This window comes from Armigeres subalbatus, chromosome 3 (genome assembly GCF_024139115.2).
Source record: "Armigeres subalbatus isolate Guangzhou_Male chromosome 3, GZ_Asu_2, whole genome shotgun sequence".
Taxonomy (NCBI): domain Eukaryota; kingdom Metazoa; phylum Arthropoda; class Insecta; order Diptera; family Culicidae; genus Armigeres; species Armigeres subalbatus.
Genome location: NC_085141.1, coordinates 242,615,239 through 242,636,910, shown reverse-complemented (window position 1 = coordinate 242,636,910; position 21,672 = coordinate 242,615,239). Strand labels below are relative to the sequence as shown.

Below are 21,672 nucleotides of genomic sequence, written 5' to 3'. Positions count from 1 at the left end.
TTTTTATATACAGTAGGAATTTTGGGGTTACGAATGGGATTATAGCCGGCGTTTTGTGTCGCAGGTTGAGAAAATTAAATTTGTTTGGGATTTGAATATTTTTTTGCATCCCCTAAGAGGGTTGTTTTGATGATGGTCGAGTATTCCGGTCTATATCGTTCGCACTTACCTGCTACTGGGGATAGTTTCCGCATGACACACCACCGAGATTTCCACTAGAAGAGGGAGAATTCAATCGTTAGTAAAATGAACTTTAAGATTTTGCTGCTTGACCCAATCTGCAGGAGACGTTGAAGCTTTTGTGATATTTAAATATGTGTAGTCTTTCAATCACTGATTGAATTGTATTACAAAAAAAAACAGAATAGGTACCATGAATTACGTTTTCAAGATTTCATTATGAGCGAAGATGCTGCTATCAAGCGATTAGTCGAAAAAACAATCAGCGTCACATGGCAGCTCCGCTAGTGCCTGAGGCTTAGTTACTTTTCAGCATAAAAAAGTCGAAAAATCCCAGCACATGTTTATAACCCAACGTGATTTGCATAAAAATATGTTATGAAAATCAATTTCAACCCCTCCAGCCTTCTCCACCCCCGAGAGCAAAAAAAATCTCTGCCACGAAACGCCTGTAGTGTAGTTAAATCCCGCTGACTTTCGGATTGGATTGGCCATCGAAGCCTAAGCGCTTTCGTTCGCAACAATATTGATTCTTTTCTTTATCAAACTCCCAGAACTTTTATGAAAATCCTTTGTGCCATCAATCTGGTGCCACCGGCCGACCATCTTGCCTGTCGCCGTCATCTTCATCGTCGTCATCGTTTAACCTATCCGGAAGCCATTTTTTGGCAGCTCATCCTGGTTGTAAGTGAGTGTCCGATCAAATCCCCAAACGAAAGGATTTTGGCGGATCTCAATTTTGGTGAGCTGCCGTGATTTCAGCCCGTCGCCCGTTTCACTTCGGCGCTTGCATCCACCAAAGAGCAAGCAAGAAACGAGATGATCAAATTATGCAAATTATTCGAGGCGATGGCTGTTCAATATTCCAGGAGAAAAGTTTCAACGGCCGGCTGCTGCCGGCAGCTCGACGGCTCTGGGTCCCGATTATGCGAGGCCCTTTCCCAGCCCAAACGAAGAATGATTTGCGGGAAAAGCTATAATCTGACTAAGCTATTTTTTGCACCACTTTCCAAATTGGACGTTGTTTAGGAGAAGCGGCCGCTCAGGAGGGGATGCCATTAGTGGTCCAGCTTGCTTCCGGAGCAGGCAGTACGGCTGAAAATGAGCTACGACAATAAAGGTCTGCCGGTAAGTAGTTTTGGGCGTTCAGTAGGTGGATCCGAAACCGCAAAGGCACAGAAGCATTTTTAAACGAATTTTAAAGCCGGCCGTCAAGTAGGCGAGGTAAATTGACGAGATAAAAAATAGGATAAAAATTTGGTCGTCTTTTTTTTCAAACAACTGTCTCTAACACAGTACGGAGAATCGACGAGTTGACAGCAGAAACTGAAATGAAACTGTTGAAATGTATAAAACTCTGCACAAAGATATTGCAACCTGTTAGCGTAGACGATGCGATGATACTGGTCTGCCTACTTTTGGCATCGACCAACAGGAAATAAGAGATTTCAAGTTCCTTTATATGTTGTATATTAAAAACTTTCGTTAAATAACAAAATTCATTAGATGAGTATCAGTTACAAATTGCTTCCAATTATGTTTAGTATTCTTACCCCCTTCGTTTTTCTAGTTTTGTTTTATTATTCATGTAATTCTAAACCTGCAATTGCATCGCATTAAGATTTGATAAGGACTGTAAATTCTTATTGGAATTGCAGTTATTTAAGGTTTGTGACTAGTGATCACGCACTACAGCTATGAATCGTAGCTTTCAGCAGTGATTACCCAGCTGACCTCACCTACCAATTACATGCTTTAATAATTTGGAGTAAGCACTGGGGCATCAAGGTCTTCGACCGGCACAAATGTCAGAGGACGAGAGTTCACTGCATTATCAATTTCAATCAGCGTAATACGCAGTGATTCATCCGTTGGATTACACTGAGGTCTCATCTGCTGTAAGTTAGCCTCAACGGATCGCACTAGTCGTTCCCAGCTCCCACCCATGTGTGGGGACGCAGGAGGTAGGAACTCCCAATCAGTGTAAGGACTGACTATCTCACTTACAACACGATCTTGGTCCATTTCGTTCAACGCCGCATTGAGTTCTTTACTAGATGCTATGAAATCTGTACCCCGATCACTGAAGATGCGTATTGGTACACCGCGCCTCGCCATAAAGTTTCTTGATACCATGATGCATGAGTCGGCATTCAGTGAATGTGCTACTTCAATATGTATTGCCCTTGTTGTCAAACACGCGATCAATACCCCTTTTCTCAAGCCTTCGTCCTACTGTAACATACATTGGGCCAAAATAATCAATTCCAATGAAAGAAAATGGTTTTGTGAATGCCGCTAGCCTAGTAGCTGGTAGGTCGCCCATCAGCGGTAAATTTGGTTTCGCTAGCTGATTCTTGCACTGTTGACAGCTTCCCCTTACACTTTTGTAAACCAATAATTCGTTCACTACTGTTTCGTGGTTGGAATGATGATATCTCACATGATAGTCCTGTACAATGAGCTTCGTAACGTGGTGTTTTTTGGGGAATATTATTGGATTTCCTGCATCCATTGTGGCATACTCACAATCAATTAGCAATTCTTCCTCGCATTCTTAGTACTCCTTGTTCGTCCAGGAATGGAGTAAAATTAAATAATAAACTGGATTTTGGTAATTGCCGCTCTTGTGAATTTGCAAGTATGTTGATCTCCTCGGAATAAGCTTCCATTTGTACTTGACGGTAAAGGTATTCGGAAGCTTGTTTGAGTTTAGTCATTGTTAAGGAATCATCTTTTCTGTTTTGCTGGCAGATGGGTTTGCTTAGATTTCTTGTATATCTGAACAGCCAAGATGTTACACGAAGAAGTCTTCTCCATGAATCGTAATAATTTAAGTTTAAAGCCACGGAGACCGGAACGTTCGCGTGATTGAACAGGTGGGCACGCAGCCTCTCCTTTGTGCTGCTACTATGGACAGGTTCTGTCGGACAATCATCCGAAGTTTTCCGCAAGAATTGTGGTCCTTTGAACCATCGACTTTCACTATCAGATTCACGGAAACAAATCTGATCCCGTTATCATGATTTGTAAATCATGAAACCAGAAGCTACATTCCTTTATGAAATCATGACTATGAATCATGAAATCATGACTATGAATCATGAAATCATGACTATGAATCATGATTGCAAGACCGAAATTACCATTTTCATGATTCCGCGCACCCATTTTCATGAGCCAGAAATCATGATCACAGTAAGCGTTATGCGTATCTGTCAAAACGTGCAATCAATCATTTTGCAGCGTCGTTCGCGTTCGAAAGTAAAAATGCGAAACTTTTGAAAATGTATTTATTTTTTATGAATTAAGAAACATTTGACCATTTCATTTTTATCAACTCAGTACCAGTGTTTTCGTGCCATCGTTTTTGTAGGTGTTCTTGTCCGCCAGTGAAATTTTAAATTTCGTTTATTTCGTCGCCATCCCGTTTCCGCTAAAGTTCCGGTAAGTAAAAAAATTGATGAATTTGAAAGAATAACTTTCTTTTTCTCTCGACTTTTTATGATTAAGTGCTCGTTTTATTCACTTTTTTTTCCACACAGTTCCCGTAAAACGTCCAGGCCCGTTTCCAGTCCGACCAGTTATGTTTCTACTTGCGTCGATCAGTTCCATCCAATTGCGTCAGTTAGTTCCGTCTCAGCTCCATCAGGTAGGTGGATCATTTTGCCTTTCCATACAATTTTCAATTTGCGAAATTAAAACTAATATAAAAAAAATAGCTTGTGCATCAGTATGGATCATGGAATGAACCTCTGCTGCCTGCGGTAATAGCGGAAATAACCCATGAGCAGAATCTCTATAATCCTCTTCCGGACAATGAGGCTCTAGAGGTGGATTTTGAAACGATCTTGGACCGTGCAGGGCTGGCCAATTACTCCTACGTAATAACCGTCAGTCACGGAATCACTACTGCCGAGGAGTTCTGCAAGCTAAAGGAAAGCGATTAGAGCTTTTCTGTAGAGTTGCGATAGATCGTACCTTACTGCAAAAGCTCCAAAAGAACTTGGTAAGACATTTATTTCTTAACTCCCCTATTTCCCAATTCCAAAAACTGGTAGTGAAAGCTTCCTAGTGCATTGGGATTTATTTTGGCCCAGAGATGATTTAAAAACGTTGCAGCTTTGTAACCAAATGATACAGGGTTTTGAAATTTTCTGACTATTCCTAACTTCCGGAAACGCAAATTTTTAGGTGATAACCAGCTTTTAGCGACTTCTAGGAACGCCACAACAAAAAAGTGACACTTTGTGCATAAGCGGGTCAAAAACGACCCCAACTTGAATTCGTTCCCGGAAGTTCATTTTCGAACCGATTCTCAATATTTTGCAACCAAATTGGAGGTATAGATTCCGAGGATGTCGTTTTTGCAATTTGGCCATTCTGGTTTCCAGGAATCGATTTCGAAGGAACATAGATTCTTAGGCCAATTTTGGGCGTGATTTCTTGACTTTCGAAGTATGATTTTTGATATATGAGCATTGCGTAGCAATAATCAAAATAAAATGAAGCCATTGTCCATTTCCATGGATCAACACAATTCCTGGTTATTCCACGGTCCGGTGTCCCTCCGGAAGACCGTAAAAGTGGTCAATTCATAAAACTTATCATAGAAAAGCGCGGTTTTATCAAAGTTTTCCATTTTCGAATGCTGAGTAACACATTATTGTGGCGACCCATTGTGATAGACTTGAGTGGCCACCGGAGGTCCTCCAGAGGATCCGGAACATCCGTAGAATTATTGAACTCTGAGTAACAAATGGTTGTGGTGACCCATTTTGATGGACCTGGGTGCCCACCAGAGGTCCTCCAGAAGATCCGGAACGACTTCAAAAGTGGTCAATTTATGAAACTCATCATAGAAGAGCGCGGTTTTCTCCAAAGCTTTTTATTATCGAAGCTGAGTAACAAATGATTGTGGTGACCCATTGTGATGAACTTGAGTTGCCACCTTTCTAAGATCCGGAACATCCGTAGAAATGTTCAATTCATGAATTTTTCACCAAAGCTTTTCCAAAGCTTTTTATTAACGTACTCTAAGTTATATAAAATTATCGTTACCCATTCTTATGGATCTGAGTGATTACTAGAAGTCCTTCATGAATAATGCCCGTAATATCCCTAAAAGTTGCTAGCTAACGAAACTCGAATCATAAGAGCACGGTTTAAAAAAAATCTATTATCGCACTCTGAGCAAGACATTATTGTCGTGACCCTCACTTATAGACTTGAATGGCCAGTGAAGGCCCTCTCGTGATCCATGCACATAGACATTTCAGAAAATTTTAGTCGTTCTTTTTGTTTTTGTAAATAATATTGCTAACAATCATGATTTTCATAAAATAACTTTCATTTTGTAAGCCTTTTCGATTAGAAATTATGGGTTCAGTTCACAGATTTTGCTTTCCTAAGGCTATATTTGTAAAACAAATTGAAAAATTGAAAATATTTTTTTTACGATTTTGTCACGTTTTCTATTTTATCACCCCAAAAATTCATCAGGGGGTGTTAAAATAGCGATATTACTTGAGGAGTTTTCAAAGGAATTCCTGAAGAAATATTGGAATGAACTTATGAAGTCATTTCCAACAAAAGGTTTGAAGGGGCTTTCGTTGTATTTTTAGCGGAATAGCCAAGATTTTCTAAAAGGATTTCCGACAAAAAATCCAAAAGTAGGCTGTTCTGAAAGATTAGCTGAAGAATTTCTTAAGCAGCGGTTCTTAAACTTTTTCTTGAAAGGTACTTTTTTGAACTTTCGTATTACAGTCATAACCCCATGAGTCGACATTAAAAGGACCATCGACTCATGGAAATATCGAGGAGTGGAGTAGAAATTACTTGGAAGGCTATTTGAAGAGAGCGTCACAGTAACCCACAAATATTGTTTAGTACGGCATAATTTGCTTCCATGAGTCTTTATCGAGTCATAGAACATCGAATCATGCAGGAGGAAAGGAGGGAGGCTTCCGGGCCTCTTGAAAGGAGGCTTCCGCGCCTCTTGAAAGGAAGCTTCCGGGCCTCTTGAAAGGAGGCTTCCGGGCCTCTTGAAAGGAGGCTTCCGAGCCTCTTGAAAGGAGGCTTCCGGGCCTCTTGAAAGGAGGCTTCCGGGCCTCTTGAAAGGAGGCTTCCGGGCCTCTTGAAAGGAGGCTTCTGCGCCTCTTGAAAGGTGGCCTCCGAGCCTCTGGAAAGAAAGCTTCCGATACTCTTCAAAGGAGGCTTACGGGCCTTTTAAAAGAAGGCTTCCGGCCCTCTTGAAAGGAGTCTTACGGCTTTCTTGAAAGAAGGCTCCCGGGCCTCTTGTAAGAAGGTTTCCGAGCCTCTTGAAAGAAGGCTTCCAGGCCTCTTAAACGGAGGCTCCCGGGCCTCTTCGAAGGAGGCTTCCGGGCCTCTTCAAAGTAGGCTTCCGGGCCTCTTGAAAGGAGGCTTCCGGGCCTCTTGAAAGGAGGCTTCCGGGCCTCTTGAAAGGAGGCTTCCGGGCCTCTTGAAAGGAGGCTTCCGGGCCTCTTGAAAGGAGGCTTCCGGGCCTCTTGAAAGGAGGCTTCCGGGCCTCTTGAACGGAGGCTTCTGGCCTCTTGAAAGGAGGCGTTCTGGCCTCTTGAAAGGAGGCTTTCGGGCCTCTTGAAAGGAGGCTTCCGAGCCTCTTGAAAGGAGGCTTCCGAGCCTCTTGAAAGGAGGCTTCCGGGCTTCTTGAAAGAAGGGCTTCCGGGCCTCTTGAAATAAGGGCTTCCGGGCCTCTTGAAAGGAGGCTTCCGAGCCTCTTGAAAGGAGGCTTCCGGGCCTCTTGAAAGGAGGCGTCCGGGACTCTTGAAAGGAGGCTTCAGGCCTCTTGAAAGGAGGCTTCCGGGCCTCTTGAAAGGAGGCTTCCGGGCCTCTTGAAAGGAGGCTTCCGGGCCTCTTGAAAGGAGGCTTCCGGGCCTCTTGAAAGGAGGCTTCCGGGCCTCTTGAAAGGAGGCTTCCGGGCCTCTTGAAAGGAGGCTTCCAGGCCGCTTGAAAGGAGGTTTCCGGAAAAATGCGAAAAGACAAGCAACAAAAGAGAATAGCGATAACCTTTTGTTCTCACCTGCAGAGGATAAAGACAATGTTGCGTTCCATTTTATTTGCAACAAGCATGGAGAGGTAATTGTTGTGAACTTTTCAAACTGCGATAACTTGTATGTTTCAGGAGTAATACACAAATTATGTCAACAGATGGTTAAGTTTATGTCTAAACATTGATAGCTGATACTTATTTAACCAAAAACATCATCGAAAACCGACTACTTTTCAAAATGCGCGCAGGCAAACATTGCCCTTTACTGTTGCAGTTCAGGACAAACGCTCATTGCGAGTTGAGTTTGTCCCAACATTTGCAAGAGAGGACAATGTTGTTGTCATTGGCAATGTTGTTATTTTACCTTCCCTGTGTACAAGACAATGTTTTGAAAATGAAAAATATTTCACTTTATCAATAAGCTTTTATTGGAATTGTAATATCCACCATTACACATTTTGGTCCGAGGTACGCTCTAGGGCCAGTAAAGTTATCCCCAGGGGTACATGTACCCAAGGTTGAGAACCGCTTTTCTAAAGGAACTCCTGGGGGATTTTGTGGGATTCCCTGATATAATTTCTAAAAAAATTCCTTAAGGTATTTCTGAAAGAATTCCCATAGAAATTTCTGGTCGATTTTCCTAAGGAATTCCTTAATGAATTCTTAAAAAATCCAAAGAAATTTCTAAACTAGTAACCGAAGAAATTCCTACACGAATTTTCAAAACCTTAAGAAATCTTTGAAGGAATTCTCGAAGGAATTTCCGAAAGAAATCCCAAAATATTTTCCTAAAGTAATTTCAGAAACTATTTCTGAAGTTATTGCTAAAGGAGTTCGTGAATGTATTTTTAAGTAAATGTTTTAAAGAATTTCTGTAGGAACATCAGCAGGAAATTCTGAATTCCGAAAGAGACAAATTCTGGAGCAATTCTTCAAAATCCTACTTTCAATTATTGAACAAACATCCGAAGGATTTGAAATAGATATTAGATTTACATATTTCAAAAGTAATTTCCAAGAGGCACTCTTGGAGAAATCGAAGAACATAGGAAATTCCGTCAAGCTCACTTGAAAATTCTTTCAGAAATTCGTTAAAAAATTCCTCAGGAACTTTCTAAAATTCTGTTCTAGAACTTCATGAAATAGTTTCTAAAAGTATTTCTGAAGGAATTATCGAAGGAATTCTTGCAGGAATTTCTGGAGATTCTAAGTTTTTCCTAAAGAAATTACCAAAGGAATCCGTTACTGGATTTATTTCCGGAGGATGTTTTGAAGAAATCTCTCCGGGAATTTCCAAAAAAAAATCCTAAATTAATCTTTATAGTAATTTTAGAAATATTTGCTGTTGAAATTTTCCCTCATTATTGATACATATATTGAAATCATCAGAAACTAAATGAAAATCACTTGATAGATAATCATTAAAAATAAAAACAATTAGGGTGATGTTTTCACTGTCAGTATTGCTTACGAGTAAACAATATTGTTTCACAAATCTCAAGGCAAATTAGTATTTGAGAGTAAGAAAACGAAAATTAAATTGGAAATTTCTAAAAATTTAGTTTTTCACTTTTGGCCAGGATTTGGGCTGAAATATTCCTCAGTGCGTCGCTGGATTATTTGAATAATTCAACTTAACCAAGCTACAAACATAGATAAATCCAATAATGCTTCATCCCAATGCCAATTATTTCAACTCTCGTAAATCATCCGTCTGCATTATAAATAAGTACATCAGCTGAGAAAAATTTGTCATTCCCTCTACTTTCCATGCAAGTCACTTTTCCCCAGCAATTTACCTACTGCTCCAACTGGCTCAAAGCTGATCCAATCTCCACATTGTGCGCTGTAGCTGCTGGGCCTAATAAGCATCGATAATTGATAGGTTCATCGAACCTAATTCGATTATAAAATGTATGCAGCGCGTACGCTGGAACCTCCCATGTCGTGTTCATCGTACTTCTGCGAGCATCGTACGCGCAAAGCAATAGCCAAATTTCAGCCCATAATTTAGAAATATGTAGAAGCACCACATGCTCCCCAACCAGCCGCTGGCTCTGGCTGGCTCTGGCTGATGGTATCATCGCTAAGCAGACGGACAGAATTCAATATGTGTACGGCTGATATCTGTATAGGAGAGTCACATCTGGGTCCTGGACTGACGTGACGGGTGCTGGGGATGCGCCGAAGCAACAGATTCCCAATCAATGCCATCGTTTCGAATTGTAGCCGTCTGAGGAGGGGCGCGGGGCCCATTCATTCATGAACAACAAGACCAGAAGAGTTTGGGATAAAGAGGTAGAGAAATCAATTCACGAGTAGAAGAAGCGGTGCGATCGATAAGAAAATGCGGGGAAGATGTGTGTAGAGATACAAGACATCAGCTCCAGCGATATCAATTTCTCATCTGACTTTCTGCATTGACGACCTACAATCCGCAATAACAATGGGCTTCCAGTTGGAATGCGATAGTTAAAATCGGACCCTTTTGCGGTGGGGCAGCGCTTTCGGGTGGGCGATGAGCACAGCATTCGATGCAGACAACCCTTGAACTTCGGACGGTATGCTCAACCCATCTATCGATACGGATTGTGTGTATTCCCGCCGCCCGGATCGGGAGCTCCCCCTTAAGATTCATTGAATTTAATAGAATAAATTTGAATATGGAATTTTTGATCGGTGTACGCCGCTTGCTTCCAGATGTTTATTCAGCTAAACCCATTCATCTTGTCTGGCGGCGATTAAAGCGCTATAAATGTCGTGTTATCGGGTTGAATTATTCAGAGAGGCTTGACTTTTGGAGAATTTCATTATAAGGCTCGTGCCGCCGCATCGTGGAGGGCTCTTTTGTGTGCACGTTGAAGTTTCTATTGAAATCAGTTGGGAACGGAAAGGAGCACAGATGGGGCGGAAAATTCTCACACACGTACGTAGGGCTATGTTCGACGGAGTATGGAGTGCGATTATTATGGGGAGTTAAAGGGCACGGCGATCCACATAGTGAGGTACGTGTTGCATGCGAACGGCACGCTTCTTCGATTGTGCTCTACGACATCGCCGGATTACGTGACATAGTCCAGTGCCAAGTGGTCACGGTGCGGGTTAAAAAACTTGCCCGTTCTACCGTGGATTGTATTGGCTTTAATGTGGCGTTTCTTTCCAAATGTCGCGTATGTGGAACTGCTCCGACCTACGGTTCACACTCGAACAGACATTAATGCACATTTAATTGTTCTCTAAACGTGCCCTAATCGATTACCTCCCGTTTGCTTCCCTCTCTCATCTGTCATTCTTCAATGCGGTAGAATTGTTAACGAGGACCGCGCCTTTTTAGGGTGAGTCTCATTGAGTGCCAACTAAATTTTAGATTGGGTCAGAGTGAATGGGGTAGATAATTGATCACCTCAAGAAATAAGGAGAAGAAAAGAAGCAAAAATAAAAAGATTGATAGATGAAAAATGCGAACAAAAAAGTTTAAAAGATGAAGCTCCTACGATATTAATAAATTAAATCATCTTCAAACATTCAATTTCCCATAAACGACCATAATCGAGCAACACCCTACTGCATCATTACCATATCCGAAAAAACTTCAACTTTATTGATCCACGAACATGAGACATTTCCATGTTGCTGCTGCCCATTGTGACATAAACATTATTTCGTGTAATCGAGCGTTTATCGCAGTTGTTCGTCGTCTCAACCGGCTCCACTGCTCCTAACCGCTGCTGTCTTCCGTTTTGCCGTCTCGTATACACAATTTTCGATAAAACCTAAACCCAAAAAAGACAAGCTGAACCCTTCTTCCCACACGCTACCATCCCGCATCAGCACGAACATAGGTAGAACGTGTCACTCATTCTTGTTCCGACGACTATCGAACCATCGCATCGTCCTCTCCATTGAAACACTCCACTCCACATAGCGACAACCTCCATGTATGTGACCGACCGGTCAGCCAAACCAAACCAGGCGAACCAAGCAAAGGAAGGAAGCGAACCATATGGGAAAGGATGAACCGTTCAGCAATAATAACATCCATTTTAACAGCAGGTCGAAAAACAAAGCTGACGTGAGGTCAATGGGTTTAAACATGTATTTGCATATTTCCCCGGAGCTCCAGTCGAGTTTACTGAAGGGAAGACTCATGCAGCCGTCATACAAACACATGTTTGGGTCCAGCAAGCGCGCAGAGCCGTATCTCGCAAAATTTGGCTCGTCTCTGGGGAAGGTCGACTGGCCACACCGGAGACAACCGGCGCTTCACGCTGGCCCTGGCGGAATACTCCTGGGGAGTGACCGCCGTCCGAAACGGGAAAGTTCCGATGGGTTCGATGGAGCGCATGTTTTTTTTTACGTCGTCAGTCAACTGAATTTTATGGAAAAGTTGAAACTTTTTACACAAACTGACATTTAATATATTTTTCTCGCGTTGATCGCATAATTTATGCTCAGCATTTCTGCTCCATTATGGTGCGGTGTGGTTCGTTTAAACTGGAAAAGCCTCAAAATTATTGGAAGCAATTTAATGTCCCGTCGATGGCAATTAGTCAGCTGGTTGATTGCTTGTTTGTGAAAAAAAAAACAAAGTGTCAGGACGCGGTGTATCTTCGACGATCTGTGAAGTTGGAACTTTTCGACGCAATGTGTAAAATAGTTCAATTTCAGGTTGGCGATAGGAGAACACAGGATTAGCGTAGCCAATCTGACGAGAGGGGTGAAAAACTCGAAATGGTTATAAGTGCTATAAAACTCAATAACCCTTGTTATTAAAGTTGGTCGAAGGTACTGTGGAACGGGGGGTTGCCTATTCAGAACTGCTGCTGAATACGTTGATATTTTTGTTTGCATTTGATATCCGAACACAGGGGAGAGTTTCTGTGTATCATTACAAAAGAAAATACGTATCAAGCTGATGGTTTGTTTTGCCAATGGTTGTTTGATTGCACTGGTTTGGACTACACATACGGGAATGTAAACGATGTTGAGAATCTATTGTTATGCTTATGTAAGCGAGAATTGCGAAAGGCAAACTCTCTAAAAAATACTGTGGATAGAGTTTTGTTTCTGGCAATAGATAGAAGATACGGTTAGCTGAAAAGTTCGTACCATCAGAAGGAATTTAGTATGAATAAAGTGCGTAAGGATTTGCCTTTTTGCCTTTGTGGGGTTTGAGTAAGTTACCATCAGCGTGTGATAATATATTACCACCTCAGCGTGTCAACCGGTGTGTAGCAAGCCATGACTCGGCCTCTCTGTGACATGCACACGCACCCGAGAAGAACTGCTGTCATCACATTTCGCTCCAGCCATTTGGGGTAGCACGTTTGGCGGTCCTGCCAGGTTATTTTTTGAATCCTGATGCTGATTTCAAAAAATGTGGTTAATGTGCGAAGAGTAAAATATTTGATGGTTCGAAAAAAAAATCACGAGGCAATGTGTTTTGCATTGTCACAAAGCGCGTCTGGACGACCGCTGAAAAATGGATTGTGGTTTGGGAAATCAAAATCCGCGTCTGACGGAAACTTAGTAAAATTTCCGTGGGCAGAAAAGAGATGGCAATACAATTTGACTCAGTCGCTGCATAAATGAGTGTGCAGGGCCGGATTTAGCCGGAGGGGGCCCCGGGGCCGACAGCTTGTGGGGGCCCCAAAATGTACAAAAAAGGTTGGTTTTGGTACATAAGATTTGTGGGGGCCCGAGGCCACGCCCCCCCTCGGCCCCCACCTAAATCCGGCCCTGGCAATACGCGACGGATTTTTATTAATCATGTTGGCAATTAACTTTGTTCCATCTATGTATTTTAAACGTGGTTCCAGTTATACCGAAGATGGTTATCTACGATCTTCCAATACCTACATACAAAAATGCTTGTTCGATACAAAAAAACTTAATTATTTTAGAGCGTCTTAAGGAAATGGAAGGTTAATAGTCTATTAACCTTGTAGCATTTCCTTCCACTAACTTTTTAATCAACAAGCATTTTGATACATAAACTTATACATAAACAAGCATTTTTGTATGTAGGTATTGGAAGATCGTAGATAACCATCTTCGGTATAACTGGAACCACGTTTAAAATACATAGATGGAACAAAGTTAATTGCCAACATGATTAATAAAAATAGTCTTTTAACAAAATTATTGTTGATTCAATTTTGATATGAAATTAAACTGGTCAAAGACACATTTTCATCGAATAATCTAATTATAACACATTTTGTTTTTAAGAACAACCCTTGATATAATTTAGTTTAAATTTTGATATGCCTTGACGATCGGGGATATTTTGATTCAATACACGGAATAAGATATTTAGATTATTGCTCCCATTGGGCTTTTCAATCTTGAAAATTTTAATTTTTCAACATTTTTTTTATTCATTCGATAGAACACCCTTTTGATAGATACAACATTTTTTTTCACACTCGTATACCCTAAATTTAATGTTTAAAATCAATTTTAAAAGTTTTTGGAAAGTTGATACACTGGCAGTTGGCTTACAGGTTGACAGCTCGACCCATAGTAAAATCAAGTTAGGGGTGTTCAATACGCGAAATTGTTAGGTTTTTCGAAATTGATTAAAAATAGTTCTCGCAATAGGAGACCGACTGTCTACTTCGATGACATTTACTTCCAGGGTGCAACAGCCTTAAAAGTGTAGACAACAACCTTCCGTGCACCATGTTTACTGTACTCGTCAATGAGTGGCGATACTGGCGTTTCTATCTGTGTTGTGTAACCTGCTACTCTATGTTTTGAGATTTTAACAATTTTCAACATGAGCTCATGGAAGAATGGTAGTTGGAAATCGATAAAATGTATGGGAAAATCAGGTATTTTGCAAATTTATGGAAAATGGTGGTGTTCTAGAAGAAAGTAGTGATAAGGAATGAAGTATGAGTTGAAAAGACTATCTCCTGCACTTAGTTTGCACTGATTAGTAGTCTAATAGTGATGAAATTTCGATTTTACTACCATTGAAAAAACGCCATCTCTTGCATTAATCGTTTTGACTGGTACCTTATTAATGGAATTCTCAACAAATAATGAAATTTTGGATTTATGCTCAGTTTTTTTTGTAGATTCAAGAGATTTAATAATCTCAATACCCCTCAAAAACCCAATTTATAATGGTTCTTGAGAGACCAATACCATAACACTATGGACCAATTTAGTTTAACACTCCACACCAATTTAGTTTAACACTTATCGTTGTTCTGCAATTGAAAAGCACGATATTAGGACAAGTTTATTTTGGCTTTTAGTTTTCAATTCTCAAATGCAACATGTTTAATGTTCATCTTCGGCTCACGCGAATAACTTAGGAAAAAAATCATTACGTCCTATGATTTTTCCTTTTTTATGAGAGAAGAAGGGGAATGTGGGGTTTGAGTAAGTTACCATCAGCGTGTGATTATATATTCAAACCTCAGCGTGTCAATCGGTATGCAGTAAGACCTGACTCGGTCTCTTCCAGTCAGATCTATATACATTTTTAAGTCTTAGTTAAAAACACGTTCACAAGGGTTTATTGTTTGTTGGCGCAGTATTTTCCGAATACTGCCCGAGTGGAGTCTCTACGACTTCGGACAGTAAATGTCGGTCAAGTCTTTCGCCTTCCGGAAAAAAAATCCAAGGGTCATAGAGGTTTGATCCATTATGTATGAAATGTATAACTTGCACGATAATTTATTGATAGTCGAGAATAACTTCCAGATTTTTCAGCTGTGACCTGCGTTCGATGATTGTGTACAAAAAGATCATAGTCAATGTTAACCAGGCCCTTCTTCCGAGAGAATGTAATTGTAATTGCTGATTTTGCATATTTTTAGCGGAAGATGGCTAGAAGAGTCCCCCATACTACAAGCATTTGAAGCTTCGCGTTTGCGATATAATGATTTAGCTTGTCGAATTCCACAGACAAGTCAGTGTATATACCATCGGTTTGCGCTCTTCTATTCATGCCTTCCGTGATGTTATGATACGATGTAAGATGTAAGGCACAACAAACTGAAATTGAAAGTCGTAGAGCAGCCAGACATAAACTCATGTTGATCCTCACTAGTTTCGGAACTATACTTGGGGACGTTCTTCCACGATAGTTATCTACGTCTTGCTTATTAACTTTTTTGAACAGGAAACATGATACTTAGCAGTATTCCAACATGCAGGAAAATAGCCGCTTGAGATTGAAATCTCAAAAGAAAGGGACATTATTCGCTGCGAGGGATAAATTGGCATTGGATAACTGTTCATAGGTAGAACATCCGAAAATTTCATCCTAACCGGACGACAAATATGCTTTCAATGAAGAATGATGGCCAGATTCATTAGACTGTTGATTCATGAATCTCCTAAATGTTTTCAGATGCATTTTGAGTTTCGTTTGCACTTTTGACGTAAACTACGTCTAAGGGGAAGACTCAGATACAGGGTGTAAAACCGAAATTTCCAAATTCGAGACCGTCACGAAATTAGGATAGATTTCAAACGCTAATAGCGTCTTTATCTTTCGATGGATTTTCGACATTTGCTTGTCAATCGATTCAGAAACTCTCCAGCAATTTGCCAATTATATTGATACTATTGATTATCAACGTTAAACTATTGAAAAAGTTGTTTCTTTCCAAACCGGGTGAAAAATTCAATTCCGTTCATAATTCCCCAACACGGACATCAGATTGCAGTAAGGTACGGGCCTTTTGATCCACTGCTTCATTTTCCCTGTGTATAAAAAGCCCCGTGTTTCGCGTGCGCGCGTCATTTTCATTCTGGATGTCACGGCGAGCGGACCAGGGCGTCCATGAATTTTTTTTCGATCGGTGGTGGTGGCGGTCGTGGAAGCAGCAGCACATCATTTTCATCCGTGTCCCATCTTCGGCGGATCTGGCAATCGACGGCGTTCGTTGAGCCGAATCATCGGATGGCGGTCGCGCAGCCCAGTGGCTGCTGATAAGGCACATATGTAAGTGGCAATTAATCGGTTCTTTTCAGGACCATCATTATATTTGGGAGGAAGGTTAAGTTGAAATAATTTTCCTAAAGTGCAACCGTTAGGAACTGGAAAATTCTTCGGTGAAATTTTCTAGCGTAATTCGGAGTTATATGATTTTAGTGATTGAGAATGTTGATATTAGACGAACTTTCTTCATAGAACAAAGCATAATTGTTTGGCATCGGTAGCGGAATCATAGCATTAGTGCCGGTCCGAGCATAGGCTGTCATCGGAAGATTTCTACAGCAATTTATTCACTAATGTGGCGTTTTCAACGATTTGGATGTTGTCGCCACAACATGAAATTTTCACGCGAGACTCTAATTTTTATTTTTTCCTGTTGATGATTGAAAAAGAAATCGGTTCCGAGATGAACTTTATTCAAAGCGCAACGCTAACGTCGGTAGTTTAATTCCAAGTAAGTATCGGAAGGAGACCATGCAAACAATTGATTCGCATTATGACTGAAGAAAATTGTATGGCGCCAGTATTGATGTTTGCTACAGATTTTTTGACGTAAACTTCGTCTAAAACGGAAATATCTAAATTCGAGACTGTCACAAAAATTAGGATAGATTTCAAACTCTAATAGCGTCTTTATCTTTCGATGGATTTTCGACATTTGCTTACCAATCGATTCAGAAACCCTTTAGCAATTTGCCAATTCTATTGATACTATAGATTATCATTGATGCTTAATTTTTTTCTTACAACAAATATGATTTTGAAAAAGTATCACCAGCGCGTGCTTACTCGAAATCTACATGCTGATACATTTACAGTTAAATTACATCAAACAACTGAAAACCGAAATACGCCACTCCAAAATTACGAGGTGACAATGTTAGAAAAAGACAAAAGATAGGAAAAATAACACGGTGTGTAGTGCCTCCCCGAGTCACCTTAAGGGAAGATCCTTTAATTACGGAACGCAAAAATTAGGCATTTTTAACCCTCCCTCCCCCCTATGTCACACTTGTATGAAGCATCTAAAAATTATGTATGGGTCGTCACACTTCGCCCAACCCCCCTCCCCCCTCTAAGCGTTACGTAATTTGTGGACGCTCCCAAGAGCCACTTTCATTGATGGTAGCCGATCGTTAGTACTTCATATCAAATATCATATCATATCATAGCATATCAAAGAATATTGTGGCCAAATTTCATAAAATTTGGTCAACAAAAACCCCCCTGACAATAATAGAACAAAACCTGCCAAAGCAAACATTCCCCCTATTTCAGACAAGAAAATTTAATCTGAGCGCTGCTAATGTTGATGACGACGACCGCGCGACCCACACCATCGCCGGGAATAAAATTTCCGGTAGGAGCTCCGCCGATGCCGAAGGTGGTACCACGGTCTACTCTCCGCGACATCTCGAACGAAATGGCTCGCGCGCGCGGAAGAGCTGCTTTCTTGTAATCAATAAAGTTGAACCTGTAGCCACGCCCCTTTGGGGGTTGTGTGACGGTTACACAATATTTGCAGTCATACCGGAGAACAAAGAGGCGGGACTAATGAGCCATCTTTATTGATTATAAGAAAACTGCTCTCCCGCGCGCGCGTGGCATTTCAGCACCTAAAAGCTCATGGATGAGTTGAATCATCGTATGTTTTCTGTATGTATGTAGAATCACGAGCGCGCGTCAAACGGAGAAGCTGCAAAAATGTTTTCGCATGGATGACTATCTACCAAAATTATAAGTCTTTCTCTGAATCGTGCTCTCGTGATTCTACTACCGACGGAAAACAATATGCTATCACCAAGCAATTAAGTTTTACTTTGATCAAAATTCATCTCGCCTCAAGTTGTGACTTAAGAGTTACTTTCAATGATGGTAGCCAATCGTTAGTAGGGGAAATTACGGCTTTGGCAGGTTTTGTTCTACTATTGTCAGGGGGTTTTCTGTAACTAATTATGCTCAAATTTGGCCAAAACATTCTTTGCATATCAAAAAATATTGTGGCCATATTTTATAAAATTTGGTCAACAAAAACCCGCTGACAATAGAATAAAACCTGCCAAAGCCGTTATTCCTCCTACTGCATACAAGAAAATGTAAACTGAGCGCTGCTAATGTTAACGAAGACGACCGCGCGACCCACACCATCGCCGGGAATAAAATTTCCGGTAGGTGCTCCGCCGATGCCAAAGGTGGTACCACGGTCTGCTCTTCGCGACATCTCAAACGAAATGCCACGCCCCTTTGGTGAGTGTGTGACAGTTACACAATATATGCATTCATACAGGACAACAAAGAGGCGGGACTAATGAGCCATCTTTATTGATTATAAGCAAACTGCTCTTCCGCGCGCGCGAGGCATTTCATTTGAAATGTCGTGGAGAGCGGTTCCATCATCGGCAGAGTTGCCGAGCGAATTCCAGCTCGTGTCGTGGATCATGTGGTCGTCGTCGACATATTTTGAATTAATCGGTTCTTCTCAGAGCCACCATTCTATACAAAGGAAGATTGAGGCGAGGCGAATTTTATTAAAAGTGAAAATTAACCGCTTTTCGACGCCATAAAGTTGCCTGCCGTCCGTAGCAGAATCACGAGCGCGCATAGGAGGGAGATGGCTTCAGTGGCAGTGAAATTTTTATTCGGTTTTGTTATTCCAGCAGTACAATTACGGGCGCGCATCGTAGGTGCTACAAATATGTATTCGTATGGATGGCGTCAGTAGAGATGTCGTAAAATCCCGATTAATCGATTAGTTACTAATCGATTACTCACGATTCCTCTCGATTATTGAATCGATTAATCGTTGGGTAATAATCGATTCAAAATTAATCGATTATCACAACGATGAATCGATTAATCGAAGTAATCGATTAATTTGCGACATCTCTAGGCGTCAGTTGTTGCCAAGTGAAATTTTCTCTCAAGATTATGATTTTTCAGAATCACCATTTTACACAAAATAATTAATTTGCCAGCATTTTGACGTAAACTACGTCTAAGGGAAAGCCTCGGATACAGGGTGCCAAATGAAAATTTCCAAATTGGGGACCGTCACGAAATCATGTAAGATTTCAAAAGTTAATAGCGACTATATCTTTCGATAAATTTTCGACATTTTATTATCAATAGTTTCAGAAACTTTCCACCAATTCGTCAATTGTTTTAAAACTATTAATTATCAACGTAAAACTATTGAAAATTTTAGTTCTTTCACGTCTGGTAAAAGATTCAGAACTAACCAACTCCGTTCACGCATCCCCAACACGGACATCAGATTGCTGTAACGCACGCACCTTTTGGACCACCGCTTCATTTTTCCTGTGCATAGTGGTGTCTTGTCTTCGACGTGTCTTGTCCACCCGTCGACGGGTAGTTGTTGCAGAAAATTATTCACAAAGATGACGTATGTAGCAAATAAGCGGAATATCATTCAGTGGCTGTCGTCGGTGACAGCAGAATTGTGTAAATGCAATTTTCTCCTCATTTTAACTCGCTGTCGACAAACCTGTTCTACTAAAAAATTTAAACAAATTCTATTGAACGCTGCCGATGCTGATGACGACCAACAGGTCTGTGCCACAAAAAGGATGCTGATGACAACCGCACGATGATTTCAAGCAAAACCGCAAACACGCGCGTTAGAGCAGCTTTTTGAATTGACTTGAGACGATGGCTGCGCCGGTAGCAGTCCAACTAACATCTGTATGGTCGTCGGTGGTGATTGAGAAAAATTTTTGTTCTGAAAACAGTTTAAAATAATTTTTGGTTGAAATTCGCTATTGTGTCATGTATTCAACCTAATGTTCATATGATATTACGATTCTCATTGCACTAAGAGGTTTTACGTAGTTTACGTCGAGCGGTCGTGTCTTGTACACAACCCTTCTGATTTTTTTTTATATCGAGAGTAGCAGGTTCGAATTTGTCGTTTTAATCCGTGATTTAAACTTGCGGCATAATATTTTTAGGGAAGTGTCCAGTACTTCGAGTAATTCCTTAAAGCAGCTCGTCGTTCAGCGGATTTTTTTTTCAGATCCTTTGTATGTCGCGGAGGGTGGGAATCTCGTCTTTTTCTCGAAACTTTTTCGAACATGTCTGTCTATTACTTAAGCCATGAAGGTAGGTGAGTGCTGCATACTCGACTCGAATCGTTTCCCAGTCTTTACTGGTCAGTGATCTGCCGTCGGAAAGCTGTACTTTACAGAAATGGAACAGTTATCAAAGCATTTTCCAATCCTTCAAGAATAGAGCCAACTGAAGTTGGATGATGGGGAATATTGATGACTGGTTCCATGTAGGTTAACAACGTTAACAACGTGATTTACTTGAATAAAGGAGGCAGTGCTGACTATCTGTCGATCGGATTCGCGGAATGATGAAAGTTTGAGATCGGGATAAAGAAATCTATTGTTTGACGGTTCCAAAAGACTCATGTTTTCCTACAGGATAATTTCGATAACATTGGCTTTCATACACCACCGTACTGCACTTAGAACGCCACCACCAGAAGACTTTCTGCTGTTACGAGAATTACGATCGCCAGCGATGGACCTCGTAACCATCGTCAAATACTTGGCGTACGATAGTCGGAGCAGGTGCGGTAGAAGAAGCTAGATGATAGTCATCTGAGTTAGAGTTAATCTGTCAGTATTTTGATAATTAATTTGCAGATTGTCAAGATCCTCGGTGTGTTGGGTTTTGGTGGATGAGGCGATCGGGGTTACAGTTTGACTGACGGTGACAACTCCGAGTGGCACGCTAGAACTTGGATTCTAATCAGGTAGCGTCTGTTTATAGTTGAGATAGTACTTGCCTAAAGCAGCAGGTTGGGAGTTTTCCAATTTATCTAAGGGCTAGGACGACTTGGGAAAATCTGGCACCAACAGGCGAGACTGAGAAAGGGGAATCGGGAAAATTAGATACCTTTTGGAAGGGCTGAGTCAGTTTGCTTTCGAATCATGAAAGGTTATCTCGTCCGTACTCAAAAACGGGTTAGGGACAAAAGGTCGAAAGACAAAAGGTCGAAACGACAAAAGGTCGAAAGACAAAACGTCGAAAGACAAAAGGTCGAAGGAACAAATGGTCGAAAAGGACAAAAGGTCGAAAGGGACAAAAGGTCGAAAGGATAAAACGTCAAACAGGACAAAAGGTCGAAAGGACAAAACGTCGAACAGGACCAAAGGTTGAAAGGAGAAAACGTCGAACGGGGCAAAAGGTCGAAAGGGACATAAGTTTGAAATTGACAAGAAAGTGAAACGGAAACAATCAATCTCGCACCAAATTGTAATGTTTAAGAAAAGAAATAAGGTTTTTACGCCTGTTTGAGCAAGACATGTGTTGATGGTTTTTTACCAACTCTGTCTCGCGAAATACAAGCTTTATTCATTTCTTATTAACAATAATTTTATTTATAATATTGTCTTATAGTAATTACTCCTTCTTTTAAAATTGCTCATTCTTCAACTTCGATTGATTAGATGAGTGCGTTATTTCTGCTTTA

General features: G+C 40.9%; 1 protein-coding gene across 3 annotated transcripts in view; it reads right to left on the bottom strand.

The window, feature by feature from the left end:
* Nucleotides 1-21,672, bottom strand: part of LOC134227414 (uncharacterized) — a 351,756-nt gene that overhangs the window by 233,610 nt on the left and 96,474 nt on the right. For all 3 annotated transcript variants that reach the window (XM_062708862.1, XM_062708861.1, XM_062708860.1), the window contains exon 3: nucleotides 170-215. In XM_062708862.1, the coding sequence (XP_062564846.1) occupies nucleotides 170-215 (46 nt within the window). The remainder of the gene's footprint in view (nucleotides 1-169; nucleotides 216-21,672) is intronic.